The following is a 23267-nucleotide window of genomic DNA, read 5'->3' on the forward strand; positions in this document are numbered from 1 at the left end:
GTGCTGTAGGGGATAGGTTCGATTTTCCTACACCACCTGAACCAGTTCACGAGGTGCTGCACCCTGTCATTCGTTGTCGCGGTGCAGCAATGGCGCCCGCTGAACCACGCCGTTCGTTTCAAGAAGGTTTAAAAAAATAATAAAATAACAACGTTCTTGGTTTGTTCCAAATGGTACAAAGAGAGTCAAGGGGTCTGTTCGATTCGCCTGCATCACCGTGAACCAGTTCACGACAAGTTCAGAAATTGCTCAGCTCGATCCCTGTGGTGCAGACACAGTGCACGCGTTATGTTATGTCAGATTAATGTGCACGGAGAGGTCCTGTACTGCAGGTATGATTGGGCGTGAATTCTGGGGCGAAAATGCACACCAGATTTGCGTAGACATCAGACAAGCGTAAGCGGGGTTTTAACTGTGCTCGCGCCCGTGTGCTGCGTCGTCTGCTTCGCACCTGTACGCCTGCACTAAAAGTCGGCACCGACAGTCCAGTGGGTGCAGCAAAATCATGAACCAGCCCTGCACCTTTCCTACACGTACCTTTGGAACGAACGTCGTGGTTCAGCGTGCGCAATTGCTGCATCGCTGAAACGAATGGCAGGGTGCAGCACCTCATGAACTGGCTCAGGTGGTGCAGGCGAATCGAATGTACCCAAGGTGTAGACGCGGTGTAGACATTTTGTTTTTTTCCGACCAATGTACACGGAGTGCGTAAGTTTGAGAAGTCCTGAACTGCAGGTATGATCGGCTTCTGGGGCGTAAATACACGCCACACTTGCGTAGAAACATCAGACGTAGCTAAGCATCAAAACAAAGCACAAGACCAACTAGCCCAGCTTTCCATACTTTCCACACTCCAAAAGCACACATTTGGACGCCCGGCATCCGGCGCGCTGTTGCAACCGTTGCAAATGTGCATGCAGGGTTTCGTCACAATTTTATAAGTTAAACTGTGCTTAATAGAAACAGAATACTTGTGCGTCATTTTTTTTAACCCGTTTTACTAGTGCGAACAGGCCATGGCGCATTCCTATCCTTTCGATGCTACCCTGCCCTCCTATTAATAATAATATTTGGGGTTTTACGTGCCAAAACCACTTTCTGATTATGAGGCACGCCGTAGTGGAGGACTCCGGAAATTTTGACCACCTGGGGTTCTTTAACGTGCACCTAAATCTAAGCACACGGGCGTTTTCGCATTTCGCCCCCATCGAAATGAGGCCGCCGTGGCCGGGATTCGATCCCGCGACCTCGTGCTCAGCAGCCCAACACCATAGCCACTGAGCAACCACGGCGGGTCCTGCCCTCCTATTGGTTTCCGTTTCACTGGGGAGCCATGCACCCATGAGCCGCCACTCCAAGTAACCAAGAGCCCCCTCTCTGAGCTTGCAATATAATTTTAACCGATCTTGTGAACCACATACGCTGGGTGATGGCAAATTTCATGGTACATGTCAGACCGGTAGCACCGTGCCTGAGACCATCGAGACCAAACCCGATGTCTGTGCAGTGGTGTTGCTACTTGACCTCAGAAGCAACACTAATTTGCCCTGATAACAGAATCCGGGTTGTGATAATCCATGGGCATTAGTTACACTAGCTTTGACCAAGTTCTGATCAAGGTTACAGCATCATTGGCTGCGGTACCGATGCAAGGAGAAATTGTTTTTCTCGCCACTGCACTAAATTTGATTAGGTTTGTTGCATTTAAAAGGGAAAGTTAAAACCTATATATAGTGACTGTTGGTAGAGTATTTTGGATTTAGGCAGTCAATGTTTTAATAAAAATTGTTAAGAATCGCACATTTTCAGAAAACGAAACTATACGTTTACAACTCAAACTCGCCAATCAGAAATGATAATAACAATTCTATTTAGTAGTACATCTAAAGTGAACAAAATTGTTGCATTACACATGGCTCTCCAATTTATCACTAATATGCAAGTGAGAGTTTTGCAAAACCCTTGTAGACAGTGTAACAAATTCACATAAGACATAACGTGACATATCAAATTTGTGCACTATGAATGCTCTAATGGATTCAGTTTACAGCAGAACTGCGATATCTGTTCTAGGTGCAGATCTTTGAATTTGTAAACTTCGTGCCTCTATTTTTTTTTCAACCTTACCAGTTTTCGAAAATTCCTTTAGAAGAATTCAGGCCCTAAATCTAAATTCCACTTCCATCAGACACTAGAATGTAACTTTCTCTTGCAAATGCAACAAATTTCATTAAAATCGGCCTAGTGCTTACCTCAGAAAAGCGTTTCTGCGTTTTACATGTATTTGAATAGGCGGCATCGTAATTGGGCCTGAGCTAAAGCTTCCTCTTAAAAGACAAAAGCAAATCGCTTCACAAGAACTAGCTCAGCATTAGGAGTGAGCTTGCCTGCTTCTATTATTAGCCCTTGTCTTATTTTGCACCTAAAATCGTTTCCAGCTATATACAAACTAGCCCAATAACCGTACTATGTGCAACTTGTATGTGTTCACGCACGCATATTGTGTTTCTTGTGGACGATGCATGCGGGCGCCCCGACGAAGAAGCCGTACGCTCTCTGGCTCTTGAGCTATCGGCTGAACTGGCCAGCGCTGAAGTTATCCCTTGTAAACATACCTTGCAAATAGTCTCCAGTTCTTAATCCTTCGTTCGCGTAACAATATTTTTTACATGTATTAAATGCTTTTACTAACTTCTAGCTAGCTGGGGTTTATATCAGTCTCATGACTGCATAAATCGGTATTTCTTGATATTAAGTTTTCACGACCACTATTAAATAAAATACCTTACAGATAACCAAGCTATTTACTCAAATTTAACAAGATAAATAGAAATTCAAAAATTATATTGATGCTGAGTGAGAGTGGACCTTCTATTCTTTTATTCCGAACTATGCATGCAGGCAAGTATGAATGCATAAGTTTTAATAGCAATCACTTACGTTAATAAAGCAGCTTCTCTTGCACAGCTTTAGTGTCGATTAAACGACACTGAACGACACCTCTGCTCCGAGATGCTGCTTTTCCTTCTATAGATAGTTGCCAAATGTTGCATTTTAAATGGCACAAAATCATTCCAGAGTATATGTATCACTAATCTAAACTGGATGCTACTCTGGTATGGTCTGGTATGCTAATCAGAGTACTATCAAATTTAAATGTGCTGAACTTCTTTGAGTTGATAATAAAGTGAATGGCTGCCCTCGCGGAAAGTTGGTGGCAAACATGGCAAGTTAAAGAGAGGTTAAATGTCCAGACCAGGGCTGCTGCTAAAGTCAATGTTGTCAATACAGTCAGCCTAGCTGAATGCATAGAGTTTTCAGTCACTGCTAGTTGCAATTAACCTTGAATAATGTTCCAAAGAGACTTACTGCTTTATTTAGTTGCAATGAAGATCTTTTTAAATGACGAGCATAAGTTGATTAAGGTTGCAAACCGAATCTCCTAATCTCATTGCAATTGCACTGGTAACTGAAATAAATTGCAAGGTGCAATCATTATGCAAGGTTCTCACGTGTATGTATATAGAAGACTTCTTTCTTTCAGACTGACGTGCAAACGTTGTCATGATTAACATATTGTGTGCTGTATTATTAAATTGTGGCTGCACCCACAGGTCTAGGCAGTTTACGGGAAAACCTAGATAAAGCAAGTAGACTATGAGGAGCCATGTAATATAGATGAAGCATGACCAGCAGTCTCTTAGCAACAGTTTGAAGAAAAATATAATCAAGGCAGAAGAGAGACTTAAATTGCCCAGAATTCCATAACTAAAATATTAAACTTGTTGGTGTTTGTAGGTGTGCAGGACAAGTATGATTAGCATTCAAATACTTTTTGTTCCACAGTGAAGTTGATTTGGCTGAAGATTATAAGAAATTGTAGGTAAATATTAACTGCACTTACCCTGATGCAGCTCATGCATGTATTGTTTCTCTAAACCTGAGCTACCTCTAAAAAAAAAAAAAGAAAGAAAAGCTAGCCAGAGTTTCTTTGTATTTACACTATTGCCACCTGATTACCTTTTGAAGTTTCCATAACATGACGATGGTTCAACCTACTGACCTGTATGCATTTGTTTGTTTCCTGGTCCTTGCTCGGCAAGTAATTGAAAACATGTGAAACCGCCTGTGCGATAGACAAAGTATATTGGGTGTTTCAGTATATGTTCGATATCCCTCTATATTGATTTCCTTGGGTTTTTCTTTTTTACCAAAGGCATCCACATTAAGATTGCTTGATGGTAGTAATTAGACAAGTAATCATGAAAATTAGACTAAAATTTTACCCGAAAGAATCAGGAAATTGATCTTAATGTTAGAACTCAAGCCCACGACCTGAAGAGTTCACAACCGTTTCCAGACATAAAAAAGCTGATGCTTCCTGTAGTGCAATGAATTTCAGTCAGTTTCATCCAGAAAACCAATACTGAACTGCCGAACAGTGCAACTGCCATGCGCTTAGCAGATTCTCATGAGTGGCGACTGAATATATTGGACTTCTGTCAAAATTTTTGTGTTTATAAGTTCTATCAGCTCTAAAATTTAATAATTCGTACACCACATTGCAGGTATAAAAATATGAAACATTCTCTTTATTTCGGCTTAAGAAGCGATAAAGCAGGCACGCACACACCATGAATCTCGAGACGTTTAAATGCAACATGAAAGACAAGATGTAACTAAAACAATAAAATGTATGGCAGAACATGATCCTCAAACACTCCATTGCAGTGTGCCATATCGGAACCACAATAAGAAAAAAAAAAAAAGAAAAAAAAGAAACAGAAGCTCAACGAAATAAACAAGGAAGCCAAGAACATCAGTTCCTGGCTAATAAATAACCTATAACAAAAACCAACTAAAAACACAGCACAATGAGTGACTCTGGATTTAACAACTCAAACAAAACAATGAACGCCGGCAAAACAAAAGAAGCAAATGAGAGTTCCGTTCGGCACAAGCAGTCTTTGGTACAATTCGGAGCTGCAAATAAGCAGGTGAAACATACCGTCATTAACATTCTCACAAAAGTGCATAATGAGAGTCATGAGCATTGTGTTCTGCAACGACGGAGAGTTATAACGACACATTCATTGTTGTTGTGCAGATATAAAAGGGCATTATTGCTGTGTCATCTAAAATAGCATTATGCAGTATATATTATCGTAATAATTATAAGTTTTGTATAGAAAATATATACTATCAGACCACGCATATAGCATTCTTGCAGGAAAAAGCATGTGGCACTTTAGAAGAATGTCTGCATTGGCTAAGGAGCATGCAAGCCCAGTATTTGCTGCTATACAGTCTTTTACTGGTGTAACGTACATGCTAGATGCATGCATATGTAATCTTCATTATGCATATAAACTGCGTACAATCTTGCACCTCTCAAAAACACCTCGGCAGACCGTGTCACCAACATGGCAGGATATTCAGCACTGTACGCTTTACGAGATTCACTGGAGTGTTGCGTTGAGATACTACATGTAGCACAGAACCACTTGTAACAGCCATTGCATAAGCAGAAATGCATGTGATCGCATGACACAATGAAACAGCTGTACGAAAGTGAGAGCCAATGATATGACAATGCCAGAATAAAAACACTCTCCCTTCCCTCCCTCTCCAACCTCAGTCATCCCAGATCCCTATGATCACATATGCACGCATGCACGCACAAAAATAAACGCATTTAATGCACAAACACTCACGTGAAATGTTAAGTACAACGAAGCCTGTTTAAAATGGAGATCTGGTTACTGCTGGTCAAATGATTGCAATATCTGGTCTACATTGGCTATACTAGAACTTCACTTGAAAATATATTATCAAATACACAATTTATTTTATATCCCTTGATTTCAATTTCATCCAACTTAAACAGGCTTACGCTCTTATGTCAAGAATTGCATACACCTACAATCAATGATCCCCAATGTTCACAAATGTGATGGGGTCCTCTCTCTCCATATTGCTTAAGGTTGATTATGAAAGCACTCATTCACTTACACAATGAATTGCAATAAAAACAGACTAGGTGCATGGCGCCAACGTTACACTGCACAAATGATCTGAAATGCTCAACCTGTGGCTATGATTATCCGAGGATATTTTGGCATTATGCATTGAATGCAAAACTCGTGCGCACCACGCCAGGACTACAGCTGCTGGCTTAACCCGCAGTTTTATCGGGAAAACCTTCTTCCATTGCTAACAAGCTTTTCCATTGACTCTACACACAAAAGCCTTGTGCAACAATTCATTTCAGGTAGTGGCCACGCTACGCACTTCTGCATGCTCCGACAATCAAAGCTGAAATAGCGAAGAACTAAGGTATGGACATATTTAAGTTACTGCATAGTGCAGGACATATTGTCATGTGTACAGGCACCTAACATCTCAACTACAAGGTTTAAAAAAAGAACTGGACTTGAATGAAAATCCTTGCTGAAAGGTGCTGACATCAATGCCCATAAACTTTTGACATCTGACGTCCTTAGTTTTTATGGCTCGAGGACTGTCTGAAAACTGTGCACATTATATACAACCCTAATTCAGCTGAAATTGTCCAAGCATGCTACAAGTAAATGACAATTGGAGGCAGCCTTGAAAACACACACGCAAAAAAAAAACAGAGATTACTTCCCGATACTTAACAGTGACAAACCACTCTGGCATGGCACATTTGAGGCGACAAGAAGACACTTGTTGAGCAAATTCAAAACTTGCAGCCTAGCATACAGTTCCTAAGCAGCCTCCATCAAAATCATCACACATGAGCTCCAAGGGTGTATGAACCCATTCTTCCCAAGACTTCACAACCAGCCGACTAAGGTGACCTGCATCACGAGGTGTCGCAATCTGCGACACCAGAGGAATGGTGTTTGACTGGAGCAACTGTACTGACTTCCTTCTACAGCAACAGCTTGGTCTAACAACGCACTGCCAACAACCACTTCAAAAATCTTCTGAGAATTATAGCACACCACAGGCTGTCAGCAGGGAACTAACTGCTCTATAAGGAAGCAGTGTTCAAGGGTGTTTGTTACCACCATGGCAAGGCAGCAAAGGACACATATTCATGTAAGGGCATGACGCATGATGCCCTGTCAAGCAGACACAGCTGCAAATTTAACTTGGATTGAGAAAGCTTGGTCATCAAAAATAGCTTGGATAGTGAGCAGTGGAACACATTGAGAACTTAAGAGAACCACACTTCAACTTTTTGCACTCTGATGCCAACAGTTCTTGGTAAAAACTAGGAAAGTGCTGAAGCATGGAAAAACACAGACACAGTCAATTTATACGACATATGAGCCTGTTTATCAAGCTTATTAAAGAAAGGAATAATCCACTTCAGGCTCATGACAGAAATAAAGTAAGAAAAAATTACAGAAATACCTTCCATGTTAAAAGGCACAGGCAGCATACAACGATGCAGCAGCAAGTTATGTTTGAGGAGCTGACATTTATTTCCAGCTTTAGTACAAACAAAGACACTGCCCCCAGCAAGTGTACCTAAGTACCTCCAAGCGAAACAGAACAGAGCAGCCAGTTCCCGGCAGGCACATCACGTTGGACGCGTCCGACTCGTTGCAAATGGACATAGGGCAACAAGTGCCAGCATGAGGGGATGACAATGTTGCACACGGTACGAAGCACCGTCAAAAGTTCCGAGCAATGACACTCGGGGAAAGAACTGGTGGTGCATGCAACCCCATGAGAGGCTCGGTCAGAGGTCGCAGCTCTCGAGATGCACAAACCTCAGTTCTGTGGGGGTCAGAGTGACACCAGCTTAGGGGGGTTCATGCCGTCAGGGCTGGACAGGTCACCGTTGGTGTTGCGCTGCTGCTCGGCACATGATGTCACTGGCGAAAATGTGAGGGGTGTGGTTCCCGTGGGCGTCGCTCCGGTGCCCTCGACGATGGACTCAAAGCTGTACATGCCAGCTGACGGAGTCTGGATGGGCACACCGGCGACTTCTGTCAACAGCGAGGGACAAGACGCAGGAACACTGCAGCTGTTGTTCAGGGCACTGCTGCCATCCGAGTTCGTGAACACCGAGGTAACAGCGAGAGAGTTGGGACGGGAAAACTTGGGGGCTCGGCCAGGGGCATTCGGAAGCTTGTGGTTGTTGCGGACAGGGCCAGAATCTGATGAGGTGACAACAGGGAGATGCTGAGGTCGTTGCTGCGAGAGTGCACTCATCGTAGAAGAGGCAGTAGTTATAGCTTTCATGTGGGGCATCTTGCAGCTTGCCCGGTGAGCCTCAAGGATAAACTCGAGGTTTTCCTTTTCGTTGCGCAGGGCAGCGATCTCCTTTTGCAGTGAGCTTCGGGCTTCTTCAAGGCCTTCTGTTTCCTGCAAGAATGGATGCATCAAGTCACGTCATAAGCAAGGCTTTCCATCCTAAAAGCAGGAACAACAGAGAGTGGTTCAGACTATTTCCTTCTCCTTTCACAATGCTAACAAAGCTTAATATTTTTATGCCGACATTTTTTTCTTGTATGTACAATAGTTAGTTTTACTGACACTGCTTAGGAAGCAGAGAAAAGCAAGTGCCGTTGACACTGCTGGCAGACTTGGTGTATTAGAAAAATAAATTTAAAAAAATTTTTTTGCACTACACAATGATGACATTCTTGCGAGCTTACCGCTAAAATCTGCATTCGAGACGTTATTCTACCCACAGTTAGATAGAAAGGAGACAGATTTCCATATAAGGCTTCTTCCACCTATAATAGCTTAGCTAAGGAACATGTGTGGTACTGTGATGAGTAGCCAAAGAGCACAAGACGAGGTCTAATCTTGCAACCGTGGACATGTGCTGACAGCGCGAGACCACATTAACAATGAGGGAGCCTGCAGCAAAGCTAGGAACTTGATCACATCCATGCTAAAGATGGTGGGCATTTGTGCAAAAAGGCATGGCACGTAAATAAAGGAGAGCATTGTATTCATTTGCTATATTTAAAAGTTTGCAAAACTGAATTGGGTTTAATAAATGCTGGAGAGTGGTCACTTCTTGGTGGGAACCCAAACAATGCTCACCTTAATGAGGCTGTTTGTGTGATCCATCCGCCGTTTCCGACAACGTGCTGCAGCCAGTTTGTTTCGCTCCCTCCTAATTCGCCTTCGCTCTTCCTCTTCGGGACTCAGCTGAAAAGCAAGAAAATAATAACAATAAGCAAATGTCAGGACCTGGTAATCATATTCATAACCATATTGATTATGGTAATCATAATCATATAAGAAGCTTACCTTAAGAAACGATATCAGAGGGCCTCTGGTCCACATGGCATGCACACTGTAGCAATAGAGAATCTTAGCTTGTCCACAAAATTCTTACCATTTGCAGTTTGCCAGAGCTTTAAACGGCAGCAGCAAAGCTGGCAGTGACACCCTGTGGCACTTTGATTAACTACAATGTATTGAAAACATTTTGTGTCGCCCGAATATTCTCGTTGCAGCAAATCATAAAAACATGGCATGCTAACAATTATGTCACTACCGATTCTTTACACGAGCAGGTAAGCAGAATGTGGTAGGTCAATGCATTTTCAGCTTTGTGTGCTCTCTAATTAAACGTTGTGTCACACATTGCAACCAGCATTGTTGTTGCCGTGTGCCTATCCGGTAACCCAGAGAACTGCAAACAGTAATTAGTTTGGGGACAAGCTAAAACTCCCAAATAACAAGCCCGAAAGTCGAGCCCTTTCACAATGGTACCCATGAAGGAATACCGAATGCACGATATGAACAACATTTGCCCTTTTCTCATCGAGATGCAAGATACAGGAACACAGATGTGCAAAATTTTATGCAGTAGATCTGAATTAGCTTGTGCAGCACTGTGGTAATTCAATGGCACAAAGAAGACTCACAACGAAATCTTAAAAGGGGTGCTTTTTTTTTTCCCACCTGCAATTGATTTGGCTATTGCCTCTCATCATCTCAGGCCAGGGATTAATATAGTTTTCACCATTATTTCTTTGCAATTTCTGATGACACTCCCAACTACATTCTGTTTTAGTGCTCTATGCACAACTCTCCATCACTCTCTCTTTTTGAACTTTTCTTAACTAAGTGGTCGTTTACAACCACACTACCATTCTTTGAAATCCTCTCACACAACTCCGAGCAGAGTTCTGGGGTGTTGCCTTTATAAAGCTTGCTTAGAATCAATTGTGAATAAAGGTTTGATTGGTTGATTCATTGACTGATAAAATCTGAGACAAAAACCAAATGAAGTTCATATACTCATTAACTGTGAGATTAGCGTAGCCCCACCCCACTCGCGTTGCAGTGTGCGGAGGCTCACCTTTTCACTCCTGTTGGGCCTCCTGCCACCACCAGTGCGAGCTGGCTTAGGGGGCAGCGGTGGCGATGGTGTAGGTGTGTTGCTGATGTGCCGAGTCACTTGCTGCTGCTGCAGCTGCTGCTGAGTGGTGCACGGGGGAAGCCAGTCATCATCCACCTCTTGCTTGATCGTCACCATTGGAGGCTGCTGCTGCTGCGACCAGAAAGGAGGAGCCTGATCGGCTTGAGCACAACACACATCATGGAGGACAACAACATCAATGTTACATACAATGTCGTAAAGGACTAGGTCAATGAGGCGCCTAGGACGGCAGCTAGTTCAAAAGTGCCACCTGCTTGGGTATTGCAGGGCTTGAATCCAGTGTCACAGAACAGGCTGTTGCTTAATATTCACATTATTGGGGAATCAACTAGGCAACACATGTGGCATACTAAATCCAAACTTCACCACAAAACTGATATTGAAGGGATAATGTGGGGCATAATGTAGAATGAAAAACATTACTTGGTTCTGGTCCACCGAAAACTGTATTTTTCTTAAAGATCCACCCAAAACAGCTGATTACAGATTATCTGCACCTGATCTATATAAGCATATATCGAGCAAGACCAAAAATGTAGCTTTGTCCTTTGCTCAGCTAAAAGCATAATTGTCCTTAAGGTACATTCATGCGAGTTGAATAACAGTAAAACTAAAAGCACTGCAGAGACATAATTTCATAAGAATGTTAAAGAATGTAATATAGAGGTAAAGCTAGGCAACAATGAGTTGAGACTAACCTGTTGCTGCTGCTGATGCTGTTGTTGCTGCTGCTGGTACTGGGTAATGTTGACCACGGGTGGCACGAAGCCAGCTTGGTGTTGATGCTCCATCGGTGCTGGAGGGACCGACTGCAGCTCCAAGAACGACTCCTCTATGTTCTTCAAGGTTGTGGGAGTTAGCGTGGAAGTGGTGCGTGTGGGGATCCCAGTGATTCCCGAAAAATTGGAATACTGCAAAGACAACAAAACAAAGGTCGCAGTTGAGTTGATAGTTGGTAAATTCCACTACAGGGCTGACAGAGAAAGCTCATCTTCATACAGAAATGATGTCTGACTGAGTAACAGTGCAGTGACAATAACTCATGAAACTAAATGAATAAATAAACGAGGATAACTAGCTAGCTGATGTGTAGCGTCATGCAATGAAAATGACACATGGTCAGTGGCTGTGTGCCTGGGCATGATTAATAAGGCTATTTGAAAAGTCACTTCATGTGGAAAAAAAAAAAGAGTACTTTCGTTGCATTTATACACTGCTTTAATGAATGCCTTGCATAAGTTTTTTTTCCGTGTTATGGTAGTTTGCTGTTCAATTGTTTAGAAAATTACGTCTGTACAAAATAATAATAATAAATAAAATATGTGTTTTAAATGTGGCACGAGCATATCTTTTTTCATTCGGACATACTGAGAAGGTATCATCAATTAGCGTCACCACACCCATCCCCGGAAAGCTATCCGAAATACCAGAAGAAAAAAAAAATGTCCAAATCCTCCCTAGGAGATCGAACGAAACCGAAGAGGCCTAACTGCACGAGAGCCTCTGCGGCGGCTGCAGCTTCTTGCAGTCAGTGCCGTGCACGGCTAAGTAAAATGTGGAAGAAGATTACGGTCAAGAGACGAGGCCGCGCGATCGATCAGAGGCACTCCCACGAGAATACGTCCCCGTTTTTCCAAGAAGGCAAGTTTAGCCGGAAAGAACGAGAGGGAGGCCGCCGCTCGCACTCATCAAACGACGTGACAATCAGTCCACCCCCATCCACCCCCCCCCCCCTCGGTGTCGCGCCGCTGGTTAATCGATGGCGCCAAAAGTCGGGTCCACGTAAAGGGTGCAGCACCGGCGATTATTCGCATCTCGAAATGTTTTCAGTTGGCGGTAGGGAATGATGCGCAAAAGCAACAATAACGCGGAGCTGAAAACAAGAGCCCCTTCAGTGGGCTTTCGATCGCGACGAATAATAATTTAAAAAAAAGAGAACTTGTGAACGCGCACGGATTAAGTTGCTAAATGTTGCTAGCCTGGCCTCAAACACGATGTTCGTCACACATTAAATTCACGCCTTCCGACCGAGCAACTGTGTCGGAAAGTCGCACCAAAGTTCGGGGAAGACAACTTCCACGGTCGTCACGCAACGGGCTTCGCAACAGCGGGCGCTTCGGAATATCGAGTGAGCACGGTAGGTGGCGTCCGAGCGGGCCGCGTAGTAACCGCATAGCACGGCGCAGAGGTGGCACATGTCACCGGTCTGTTTTAAAAGGGAAACGGTCACCATCGTCGTCCAATGCCGCCTTCTGTCCCTCGACGCAAGCGCCGGCGTGTGTCCTTTCCCTCGCCGGGCCCCAGACGCAACAGGGGCAGCGGAAAGCGTGCCTTCCCGCAGTAGATTTCCACCCGCAAAAGCCGAGCACGCGGTGCCCGTAAACACTACTGCGAGAGGGCGACCAGCAGGCACCGCCAGCCACGCACACAAAGCGGGTCAAGGGTGCGCCGCAGTCTACGGCGCGGCCGATCGTCCGGCCCTCGGGGGGCCCCCGAAACAGCGCAAAACCCTCGTTTTTCTTTTTTTTTTTTCCTCCGACGACGACGCGGGGCCGCCAACAACGCCACCACCACGGACGCTAGCCACATTAGATGCGGAAACGTACCGCCGCCAGACCTCGTTTTCCGATTCGCTTCCCCCGCAGTTCGCCTTGTAGTGCGGCGCTTTTACCGTCAAGATGGTCCGTCTCGGCAGAGTAAAGGGCGAGGGGCGAAATTCACGAAATTTTCCTGCCCACATTGTGTCCGCAGCCGGTGCAGTAATAAAAGATTGTTATAAGCAAGCAAGCCGCCCACCGGCCTAATGGAAGTGCAGTAGTCATTGAAGTTAGAGGCAGGTGAAAGCTGTGCGGAAGTTAGCATTTTTGGCTACCTGGAAGATGAGACTAGCGTTACGAGCGCGACGATTCACGAGTTGAGAAACGAAAAAAGGCTCTCGATTCGCATCCACAATCTCGACAGTGGACCTTGAGCCGATACGCACTTACGCCCAATGACATATTTTTCTGGAGCACTCGAATGGCGTGCTGCCGCATACATTAACCGCAGCCTGGGCTGAACTCGAATCGACTTCCGGCGAATTGAGAGCCATATAGCGTCCTACTAAAATAAAGCACTACAGTGAACTTCAAGGGTACCAAGGAAATAGTTCACTTAACTAGAACATGGAACAGCACGCGGACATCGAGTCAAAAGTGTGAAATGCAATTTATAGAGTAGGTACATCGATATGTACGAAGTGCGTAACAGTTACGTTGCTGCCTATTTTCAAAAAAAAAAAAAAAAAAAAAGATATTCTCCGGGACGAATACTGGAAACAATTTCCAGGTCTGATAGTTCAGCACAGGCAACCACCTCACTGTCCCACTGCACACAGCCGCCGCTGGAGGGACGAATTGGGGGCGGCGGGCATCGGCTACGCCAGCGCTGCAGTGCGCAAGACTTCGTTGAACTGATTTCAAATCTGAGCCCGGGTCCACAAATCAAGTTCGTTCAACTGAAATATTCGCTATTCAGAAATTCGTTTAACTGAAAGATTTTTTGCATAGAAAACATAGGAAAACCGCCGCGGATTTTCTAAACAAAGTTCGTTATTCTGAAACATTAGTACAACTGAGAGTTTACAGTGTACGCTATAGTAACGATGCAGCAGCCCACGCGGTTTCGAGCCCACAGTCAGTTACGCCGCCACTGTTGAGCAGGAGGGCAGCGTTCAGGCATATGTGCCACGTATCCGCCGTAGTGGCGCAGTGGCTTGGGCGTTGCGCTGCCAAGCTCGAGGGCGCGGGATCGAATCCTGGGCCCCGGCGGCCACATGTGTAGCGAGCATTTCATTTAGATATCACGAGTTCAAAGCGGCGCACCGCCGACCTATAGCGGTCGCCTGAGGCTGAGAACAAGAGGGAAAAAAGTGCCCGCAGTGTCACCGTGGCGGCTAGTGCTCTTCGCAACAAAGACACGCGAAGGACTCTACAAAAGACACACACGTGATTGCCGCTTCGTCCTTGCAAGGAAGCCTACATGAGCGACAGCTGCGGCGGATGCACGAGGAAAAGAAGGCGAGGCATTGTGTGTGCACCTCGAGCCACGTACACCTCGACTGAACACTACACTTCAGTTTAGCGTTCAACGTGCGGAGCCGCGCTGTGCGCGCCAACGTGACTATGTAGTCTCGAGACTGTCTTGCAGCGAACGGCAAGCTGTGGTCGCCAAAGAAGGCTCCTCGGCTGGAGCAGTGTGACTGGGGAAGCAAGAGGGGTTTCGTCAGGAAGGTCAATCGATTTCGCCAAAGCTGATGCCGTTAACAATGGAGCTGTCAAGAAGGGCGATTGGTCGGTGGTACGAAGGGAGGTGGTTGGGGTAATTGGGCGAAGGGTGTGATGGTGGCACATAGCACAGACTAGTATGACCGCGTAGCTCATGATGAGCCAGTGCTTTCGGTGCTCCCTACCGTCCATGCTAAGCCTCCACTCCCTTTGTCCAAGGACCCCAATTCGTACCTCCGACATTCACCCTTTTTGACAGATCTTTTGTAAACGGCATCAGCTTTGGCAAAATAGACTGACCCAAGCGATACCCATTTTGCTTCCCCAGACACATTGTTCCAGCCGAGGAGCCTTCTTTGGCAACCACAGCTTCCTGTTCGCTGCGAGAAAGTCTCGAGACTATACACACATAATCAAGTTGGAGTGCAAAGCGCTACTCCGTACGCAACTCCTTGTCAAGTACAAAGCAGCTGTCAGCCAGACATCACGCCGTGCAATGATCTACCGTAACGACTCCTCCTGGGGCTGTTAGTAGTAATTCATTGTTCATATATATATATATATATATATATATATATATATATATATATATATATATATATATATATATATATATATATATATATGGATAGATAAAGCAAAAGGAAGGCAAGGAAATTACTACTGGTCGCAGTAACTACGTCATCATTTCGATTTTGGTTTCAGTTAGCGCACTTGTAACGACGACGAGCGCTCGTCACGTCTGTTTTTATCGGCGTATGTGTGCCAATTTGTGGGCCTGTTCTTAACACCTCTAAAGCATTTCACCAACTAACCCAACCAAAAATACTCCTAAGCTAATTTCCAAAGTACTTATTGTATCTGTTTTATTGAATACACGCGTTTATTTTCTTCGCTCTGTAACGTTTTATTTTCTCTTTGGTCCTTTCCTTGGCCGCGAGACAGTTCCGAGTGTCACCGACAGGTGAGGCGGCAATTGGGTTGTCGCGGTGAGCTATCATCTCGCGTTATTTTAAGTATTCCGGTCGGTCTAGCTGGTACGAACCCATAGTTTCGGGTTACAAGTGTTCTGTTGCCAGTGTCCTCAACCAGCAAGCACTACACAAAGCTATGGATCCAATGTCATGATTTATATTATGTGAGGGTCAGGCCCTTCGTACGTCGTCCAATTCGTGTAAGAATACAGTCACGAGAACAGATATATATATATATATATATATATATATATATATATATATATATATATATATATATATATGCACGCGGAGACGGGAAAGACAGATACGCTTTCGCCTGTGTACGTATACGCTGTATATGTATACGACGATTTAAGTGAGATACATCGCTGGGCACGACGGTACACGAGTGTGCGCGCACCGGCCAGAATCCAGACAACTGGCCACGGACCGAATGAGTGATGACACCGCGCTTTCCACGCCGAGGGTGGCTATGAAACTGCTAGTGCGGCCAGCGTTGCCGCGGGAGAGGCCTTGGCAAACGCGCCGGGCGCTGACAGCTTCTTCGGCGCGAATCCAGTTTGGAGGCCACTCTTCGCCAGCCGTTGTTTCGACACACTTTCTTCTTCTTTTTTTTCCCCCCCATTTCCTTCCTTACAGCCTCAAAAGCCACGCCGCCCAGTGGAGGAAAAGAAACACATGTAACGGCAGTCAGATGTAGCGGCGACAGGGACTTTTGCTCGCTTTTAACGACGGCGCCAAGCGACGGGCGTGCTTCGCATGCGCACGACGACAGCCAGAGCGAGGCGGCGTACGCATTGCCACGTGTTAAAAAGCACACCTTCACAAGCACCGGCACGGGAGGCCTCTTCAAGCAACGAACCGCGCCCTGCGCGAGCCAACTGCCGCAAGTTTCCTACAAACATTAATGCAGGTGGCGCTAGTGTCTAAGGGAGCTGCAAGCGTGGCGGAACACTGACGAATTCCACCACAGTGTCGAATCTGCCATCTTGCACGCCCCGATTGGCTTGAAACCCCGACATGGCGGAATTTATGTGGGTTTGCCCTAAGTTCGTCATTCTGGCTCTGCACAATTCTCCGGCTCTGCAGAATGATCATCTTCGAGACAAATATCAGTTATTAATGCAACAATTGGCACTGATTATTCGTGTGCACGGGGACCCATTGCCTCCACGCGTTTAGATAATGAGTGCCTGGATAGTTATCAAAAAGATAAAGCGGGATAGACAACGCCCAAACAATGTTTGCAAGCTACAAGCACGAAGACTATAGATAAATCAATGCAATAGCCATTCATTCACATGGTAGCTAGGCGATCGCAGCGTCAGTTTCTTCCTCCATGGCCCTAGTCAGTAAAAAAAGCTGCTCCTGAATGAGTCTCTCGTGCTACAGTCAATATCAGAGCAACGGTTATGCAAAGTGCACTGCGACAAAATGGCTGAATTATCGATAGGTCCAATGGGTCAAATGCGCCTATTACGTTGCTCCGAAGTCGCACATGGACAGTGCTCCCGAATTTCGGGGCGCGGAAGGGCTTCGAAGCTTTTGACAAAAGCTGCATACAGTTTTTTTTGTTTTTTTCCCTGAATGTTCGCTCTGCGACACAAAACCCGTGAAGCATGCACATTAAGTGTATTGTTGGCCAACATCAGAGGGGATGCCCGATTTGCGTCCTTCAAAACGGAAGCTAAGCTCGACATGTCTCGGCAAGTTTGGTCAGAGCTTTTTTTTTGTATTCGCCAGCAATTGTTGCTCAAATTTCTATCTAATTTTCGATCCCGCGAATTCTTGGTCAGCACACGACTACCGACAAATTTTGTTGAGCTTCCACGGGCTGTAGCTTCTACATCGAGGTTCCAGCAAGTTTCTATCGTCCGACGCTACATACGTTCTATGGAGCCCGACTTGTTGGAGTCAAGACTGTCACAAATATACATTTCAGAGTTTCCCAAGGGCGCACTCTTTTCGTTTCGTTACCGTACGACCAAGGGTCCTATCAAATCCGCGCGCACGAAAAGCGAGCAACAAAAACAGAACGAAGCGATGAAAACGAGCTCGAACACCGAGAAGACAAGCAACAAAATGAATGGAAGCGACCGCGCGGCACGTACACCACAGGTGCGCGCGGAGACAAAAGGCAGCCCGATAGCGCCGACGAAGCTGAGAAAAGGATAATACCAGAAAAAAGAAAATGAATATTAAGGGGTGCGGGAAAGGGATGGACAGAGACGTGCGGGCCAAGCACAAGCCACCAACGCAGCCAAGCCATGCTCAAAAAACGCGTGCGGCCTTGAGCGCGACTTCGCAAAAAAAGAAAACTCCGCGACACGAACGCACGCAAAGAGTTGAACAGCGCGAAAAGACCTCGCACCGGTTGCCGCTCGAGAGAGCAGGGCAGTTCCATTGCTTACATTTCAAGGGCGCCGCCGACCAACCAGTCAAGGGCTGTTTAAAACAGAATCCTGCGGGCGGCAGCGTGGGCGTTTGCAAAGGGGCGAGGGACGACAGTGTACAGGCGCGGGGCCATCGAACGGCGAATCCCGCCATCAAATTCGAGCCTCCTCGACGTGCCGAGAACGCCGCGGTCCTCGCGAACCGAAAAGATCGACGACCCGTCTTCGTCCGTCGGAGACGAGAGCTGCCGATCGCGGGAAACGTGCACAGGCATGTTCGGTGCACCCGGCCTCGAAGACCTTGCTTGCTTCTCCGCCAGTGTAGACGTCTCACGTGTGCGCGCCGCGTGACCCGTGCTCAATGAACGATGCACGGATGTACAAATGCACTCGACTGCGTAAAAACACAGGGCGCCCGAGCGGAACGCAGCTCGCGACGTTTATCGTCCCCCTGAACAGACTTGCGAGCGCCATGGAGCGTGGCCGGCGGTGCCGAACTGGTAATTAAGAGGTGGCCGGCCGACCACCCCCAACTCCGGGCAGGACTTGTTTACACTCGAGAGACGCATCGCCACACTTGTAAATCCAAGCCTTCGACAGCTCCAGGCTCTGAGGATGCGGCACTGATGCGTGAGTGACTACACAGCTACTTGGACATGCAATACATCTAGCAGTATCATGGGCGCCGCCGCCAAACAAGGGCGCACACGATTATCGCGATGACGAAATGTGAGCGCGAGAAATCGGTCGCGCTAAAATCCGTGGCACTACCTGTGGACGTTACAGCTGCTAGAAGACACCGGCAACAGACGAAAGTTGACACGAACTTGTCGGGCGAAGGGACAAGCGGCGGCCTCTTGCGAGCAGCAGACGACGGAATGTCGGCGAGCGTTCTCGATGCCGCCGCTGTATCCAGGGGAAGGCCGGGCTCGAAAAAAGAACAATAGGGGGTTGATTCGGGCGCTGCGACTTGGCAGCGGTGCGGTTAGGACCTCCGCGGCGATCCGGCAAGGCAGGCGAACCCCCCTCCCCCCTCACCGACAACCAGCAGGCACACACCGGAAAGGCAAGCCGGTGATGCAATGCGCCGACAAACGTTAAAGAGAACTCCGTTCGCGACGACCAGCAGTGTAGTAACTCGAGAAATAACAAGCAAGCCTTCGCGATAGTTTCAACCCGAAGAGGCAACGTGCGCCGGCGCTTTCCCCCCCCTCACTGTCGTCTGCTCACGGCGCCAGAACCGCTTGTTTACCGCGGTCTCGAAAACACCTACGCCCTCGCTAAGCTGCCGCAGACCTCTTTGCACGGCTGCCCAAGAAAAAAAAAAATGCTGGTGGCACGACTCACATCCAAGTCAATGTCAGTCACTGTGTCCATGATAGTCGGTGTCTGGAGGTCACCATCAGCCTTCAAGAGACTGTCCACGTAGAAGTCCTCATGGATCGGGTACTCCATGGCGCAGCTCGACCACACGTCGGTATCCATGAACCGCCGACTACCGCGCGTGCGCTACGAAACTGAACGAGTGTGCGGAGCGCCGAGCGGCCGCTTTCTTTTCAGGAACGGCAGCGGATCGCCCCTCCTCTATACGCTTCCCTCGCTCTTTCTCCTCCCCCCAACCCCATGACACGTAGGCACGCATCGGTGACGTCGCCGCGACGTCACGCCTACGTCGCGTTCGAGCGCGTCCTCCTTTGGCTGTCTTCTGCCAAATGGCCCGAGCGCCGTCCTATCTCTTCGTGGAAGGAAAAACAGCAGTGCTTTCTCTCCTCGCACTTCCAGCGATGTTGCCCTCTCTCCCTCAGCACAATGTGACGTTTTAGCCGTTCGGCTCGACGTTGGCAGACATGTGGTAGCGTCGCCGGCTTTCCAAACTTTTTCTCTCTACGCCGCCTGCGACGTCGCGATTCAACCACTACGCGGCTCGCTATGAGAGCACACCAAAACGCGCGCGCGGAGCTGACGCCCGAGAAATGTTGTGCGACATACAAATCATAGAAGCTAATAGCGAAGAAAACGCAATTCGACGTCCACTTATTAGGCGAACGTGAACGACCGACGCCATTTATATATCGCCCCTTACATATATAGCCACAAATGCGATGTAAGCAACACTTTCCGCCTCGCGTTTCGGAGCAGCAGTCGAAATATGCACAGAAATATACGTGTACAGGGTGTCCCAGCTATCATCACCGAGTTAAAAAGCGAAGCCTATGCGGATGAGACCAATGGCATGTCGTTGGCAGCAACATAGAAAGAGGGCCAGTATCTTTTTTTATTGCTCCTAATTAATTAACCTGTAATGATCTACGAGCTAACTTTTGTAAACACAATTTTTAAGAACATACTCGAAAACTAATCTAAATTGTTTACAGCGCGCATCGCTTGTGCGTCTTCCTACTGCGCGTTCAATAATAAAAAAAAAAGACCGCAATATGTAAAGAAAGCTCCCAGTGTGGCAGCTAATTTTTTAAAACAATTAATTGGATATATTTAATCGAATTAGGTGTCGCGGATTTACAAAAGCGATCTTAAACATAAACAAACTAGCTATTTATGTGCATATACTTAGCAAAAAAAGCAAAAGAAACCGGGCTATTTGTATCGACTGATTACCTTTAACGGCGACACTTTGCGCGAATCGACGCAACGAGAATATCAAGTTCACACACGCGAAATCGAATAACTACGGAAAAGGATGTCGCCGAAAAGCAATCAAGTGAGGAAAATCAAGACATTCGCGCTGACAAAATAACGGTTTGGATTCCGCCACATTCGCCCCGGCGCAACCAGGCGGCTTCGCGAGAGACGTCCCCGCTGCTGCATCCAGCAAGTGCAGGTTCTGCACGTACCCACTGCACGGTTTATTCAAGACGGCACACGTACCGTTTCTCCGCCGCTAACTTCGTGCAGTGAAACGTGAGACACCGAAAACTATCCGCAGTCGTGCCGATCGAAAGGCACGCTCTTCTTCTTCTTCTTGAGAACATACATTTGTGCGCAGAAGAAAGGCCTACCATGGCGCCTGCCTGCGTCGCCTTGCATCTCTGGACGACCCGTCCGCAAGGAAGACTTGGGCCTTTGTTTCTCACATTTCTAAGAGCCACCGATCTGTTCGACGGGTTTCAATATACACCAGTGACAGCGACGAAAGAGACGCAGGCGGAGCAACTGCCGGCACCGAGCGCCAGGCTAAGCCCGCGTGTTGATACAACACCACCATCAGCTTGATGACGTTGCATATTATGAATGAGGATGATCGAAGAAGCACAACTTCGCGGTAATCTTCGGTTTATTTGCCTAACAGTTCCGGTCGGTGGGCTGACATTCTCCAATTGGAAAATCCCGTCCCTATTGTATATATATACAATTTTTACAATTCATATCATAAGAAGCCAACAAACAAAGACTCCAAGGACAACATAGGGGAATTTACTTTACTAGTTGAGTTAAAGAAATGAGAAATTAATGGAAATGAAAGTGGATGAAAACACAACATGCCGTGGATTTGATACGAACCCGCGTCTTCACATTACGCGGGCGATGCTCTTACCAATTGAGCTGCCGCGGCGCCGTTTTCCCATCCACTTTCTGGGGTATTTATGCTTTACTACTAAAACTAACCCTGTCAGTGTTAGTGTATACATATATATCTCTGTTGATGAACAGGTTAAGTAGTGGAGGAGAGATATCGTAACTTATTGTTCTTCGCACTAACTTCTGTTTTTTTTTTTCAATTTCCACGATCCAAGAAAAGGGTATTCGAATAAACAAATAAATGTGCCACGAGTGCCTAGCGCACGGTATTAATTAGCTTTATACAATTCAGCGTCACCTCCGCATCGAAGCCCAGCCAGCTTCGTCCGTGCTTTCGCAGCCATACTCTGCGGCCGGGAGTATCCGGCGCACCGCCGCTCCAGTAGCGCGCAGACCACCGCACTTGGCAGCGCTTCAAAAGAGACGCCTAAAACATTTGCATGCAATGCCCGACACCGCCGCCGGCGGCAGAACCGGTATACCGTGCGCCGTAGTAGCGCTGGCTCGACGGGACTCCCTCCTGCCGTCCACTACGTCGGGTGCAAGCCAAGTTCGCCACCAGCACTATAACGAAATGTGTTTATTTTCTTTTTTTTTCCTCGTCTCGCAAGCCTCCAGCTACTACGGAAAGAAAGGGGAGAGGGTGAAGTGTTCGGTCGCGTAACCGCATGCCGTAGTAAAACAACGTGCTCTTTCTAGGAACGGCGGAAGTGAGTTTTTCTTCTTTTCTTTTTTTCTTCTTAGCGAGGCATGCTTCGACCGCCCATTCCATTGATTACCGGCCTTCGCTGACGGCTCGGTCGTTTTCGAAGCAAGAAAGACAAGATGACGAGGCGGCGGTGTACCTCCCGAGGCGATTCGAGGCGGTGTCGCTCAAAAGCATACCGCTGCGGGTGCCCGGAAATCGACTCCCAACGAGGCACCGAGGAGGAGGCGAAAAATCTTCGCTTTGTTGACCACCGCCGACCACCACCACCGAAGGCGAGAGCAGTATACATTGTCCACATCGGCAATGCAGAGCAACGTGCGTGCTAAGTGCCTTAAAGTACCGAGCGAGAAGAGAGGGGGTTAACCGAGGGCCCCGAGGGTTCTGTTTGTACACAAAAAACCGCCGCTTGTCGCTGCAGCAGCAGATCACCGGTTGTGAACAAGCTCGCGAAAGAAACAGTAGGAAAAGCAGCCGAAAAAGGGGTGAAAGAAGCCTCGAAAAAGACAAGTCCACTGGTCGAAAACCACTTTGGTCGAAACGTTGGCTCCCGCTTTGGCCTTTTTCTCGCTTTGCTCATCGTCTTGAATTTCCATCTACCGCCTGTCCTCCCCTAACCCCCCCCCCCTTTTTTTTTTTTTTTGCCTGAGCGAAGTGTGTGGCATCTCACAGCTCAGGCCGCACACGTCTCGTTTCCTGTGTGTGTGTGTGTGTGTGTGTGTGTGTGTGTGTGTGTGTGTGTGTGTGTGTGTGTGTGTGTGTGTGTGTGTGTGTGTGTGTGTGTGTGTGTGTGTGTGTGTGTGTGTGTGTGTGTGTGCGTGCGTGCGTGCGTGCGTGCGTGCGTGCGTGCGTGTGTGCGCGTGTGTGTGTGTGTGTGTGTGTGTGTGTGCGTGCGTGCGTGCGTGCGTGCGTGCGCGCGCGCATGATTGATGCACGCCCACATTAGCGCAGGGCAGCGATGCTTTCCGTCGTGCCTCCGCGTAC

The 23267-nt window shown here is 47.1% G+C and overlaps 1 protein-coding gene across 5 annotated transcripts in view; it reads right to left on the minus strand.

Moving 5' to 3' along the window:
• Positions 1-4562: 4562 nt before the first annotated feature.
• LOC142588317 (uncharacterized) overlaps positions 4563-23267 on the minus strand; it is a 94977-nt gene continuing 76272 nt past the window's right edge. Inside the window, exons 1-5 of one of the 5 annotated variants that reach the window (XM_075699924.1) lie at positions 19388-19605; positions 11104-11316; positions 10325-10513; positions 9055-9162; positions 4563-8364 (exon numbers count right to left, since the gene is read on the minus strand). In XM_075699924.1, the coding sequence (XP_075556039.1) occupies positions 7783-8364; positions 9055-9162; positions 10325-10513; positions 11104-11316; positions 19388-19525 (1230 nt within the window). In that variant the 5' untranslated portion in view covers positions 19526-19605 and the 3' untranslated portion in view covers positions 4563-7782. Of the gene's footprint in view, positions 8365-9054; positions 9163-10324; positions 10538-11103; positions 11317-19387; positions 19606-23267 lie in introns of those variants that run through there. The other 4 variants (XM_075699923.1, XM_075699922.1, XM_075699926.1 and 1 more) reach the window with 4 other exon arrangements.

The sequence above is a fragment of the Dermacentor variabilis genome, chromosome 7, assembly GCF_050947875.1.
Source record: "Dermacentor variabilis isolate Ectoservices chromosome 7, ASM5094787v1, whole genome shotgun sequence".
NCBI classification, from domain to species: domain Eukaryota; kingdom Metazoa; phylum Arthropoda; class Arachnida; order Ixodida; family Ixodidae; genus Dermacentor; species Dermacentor variabilis.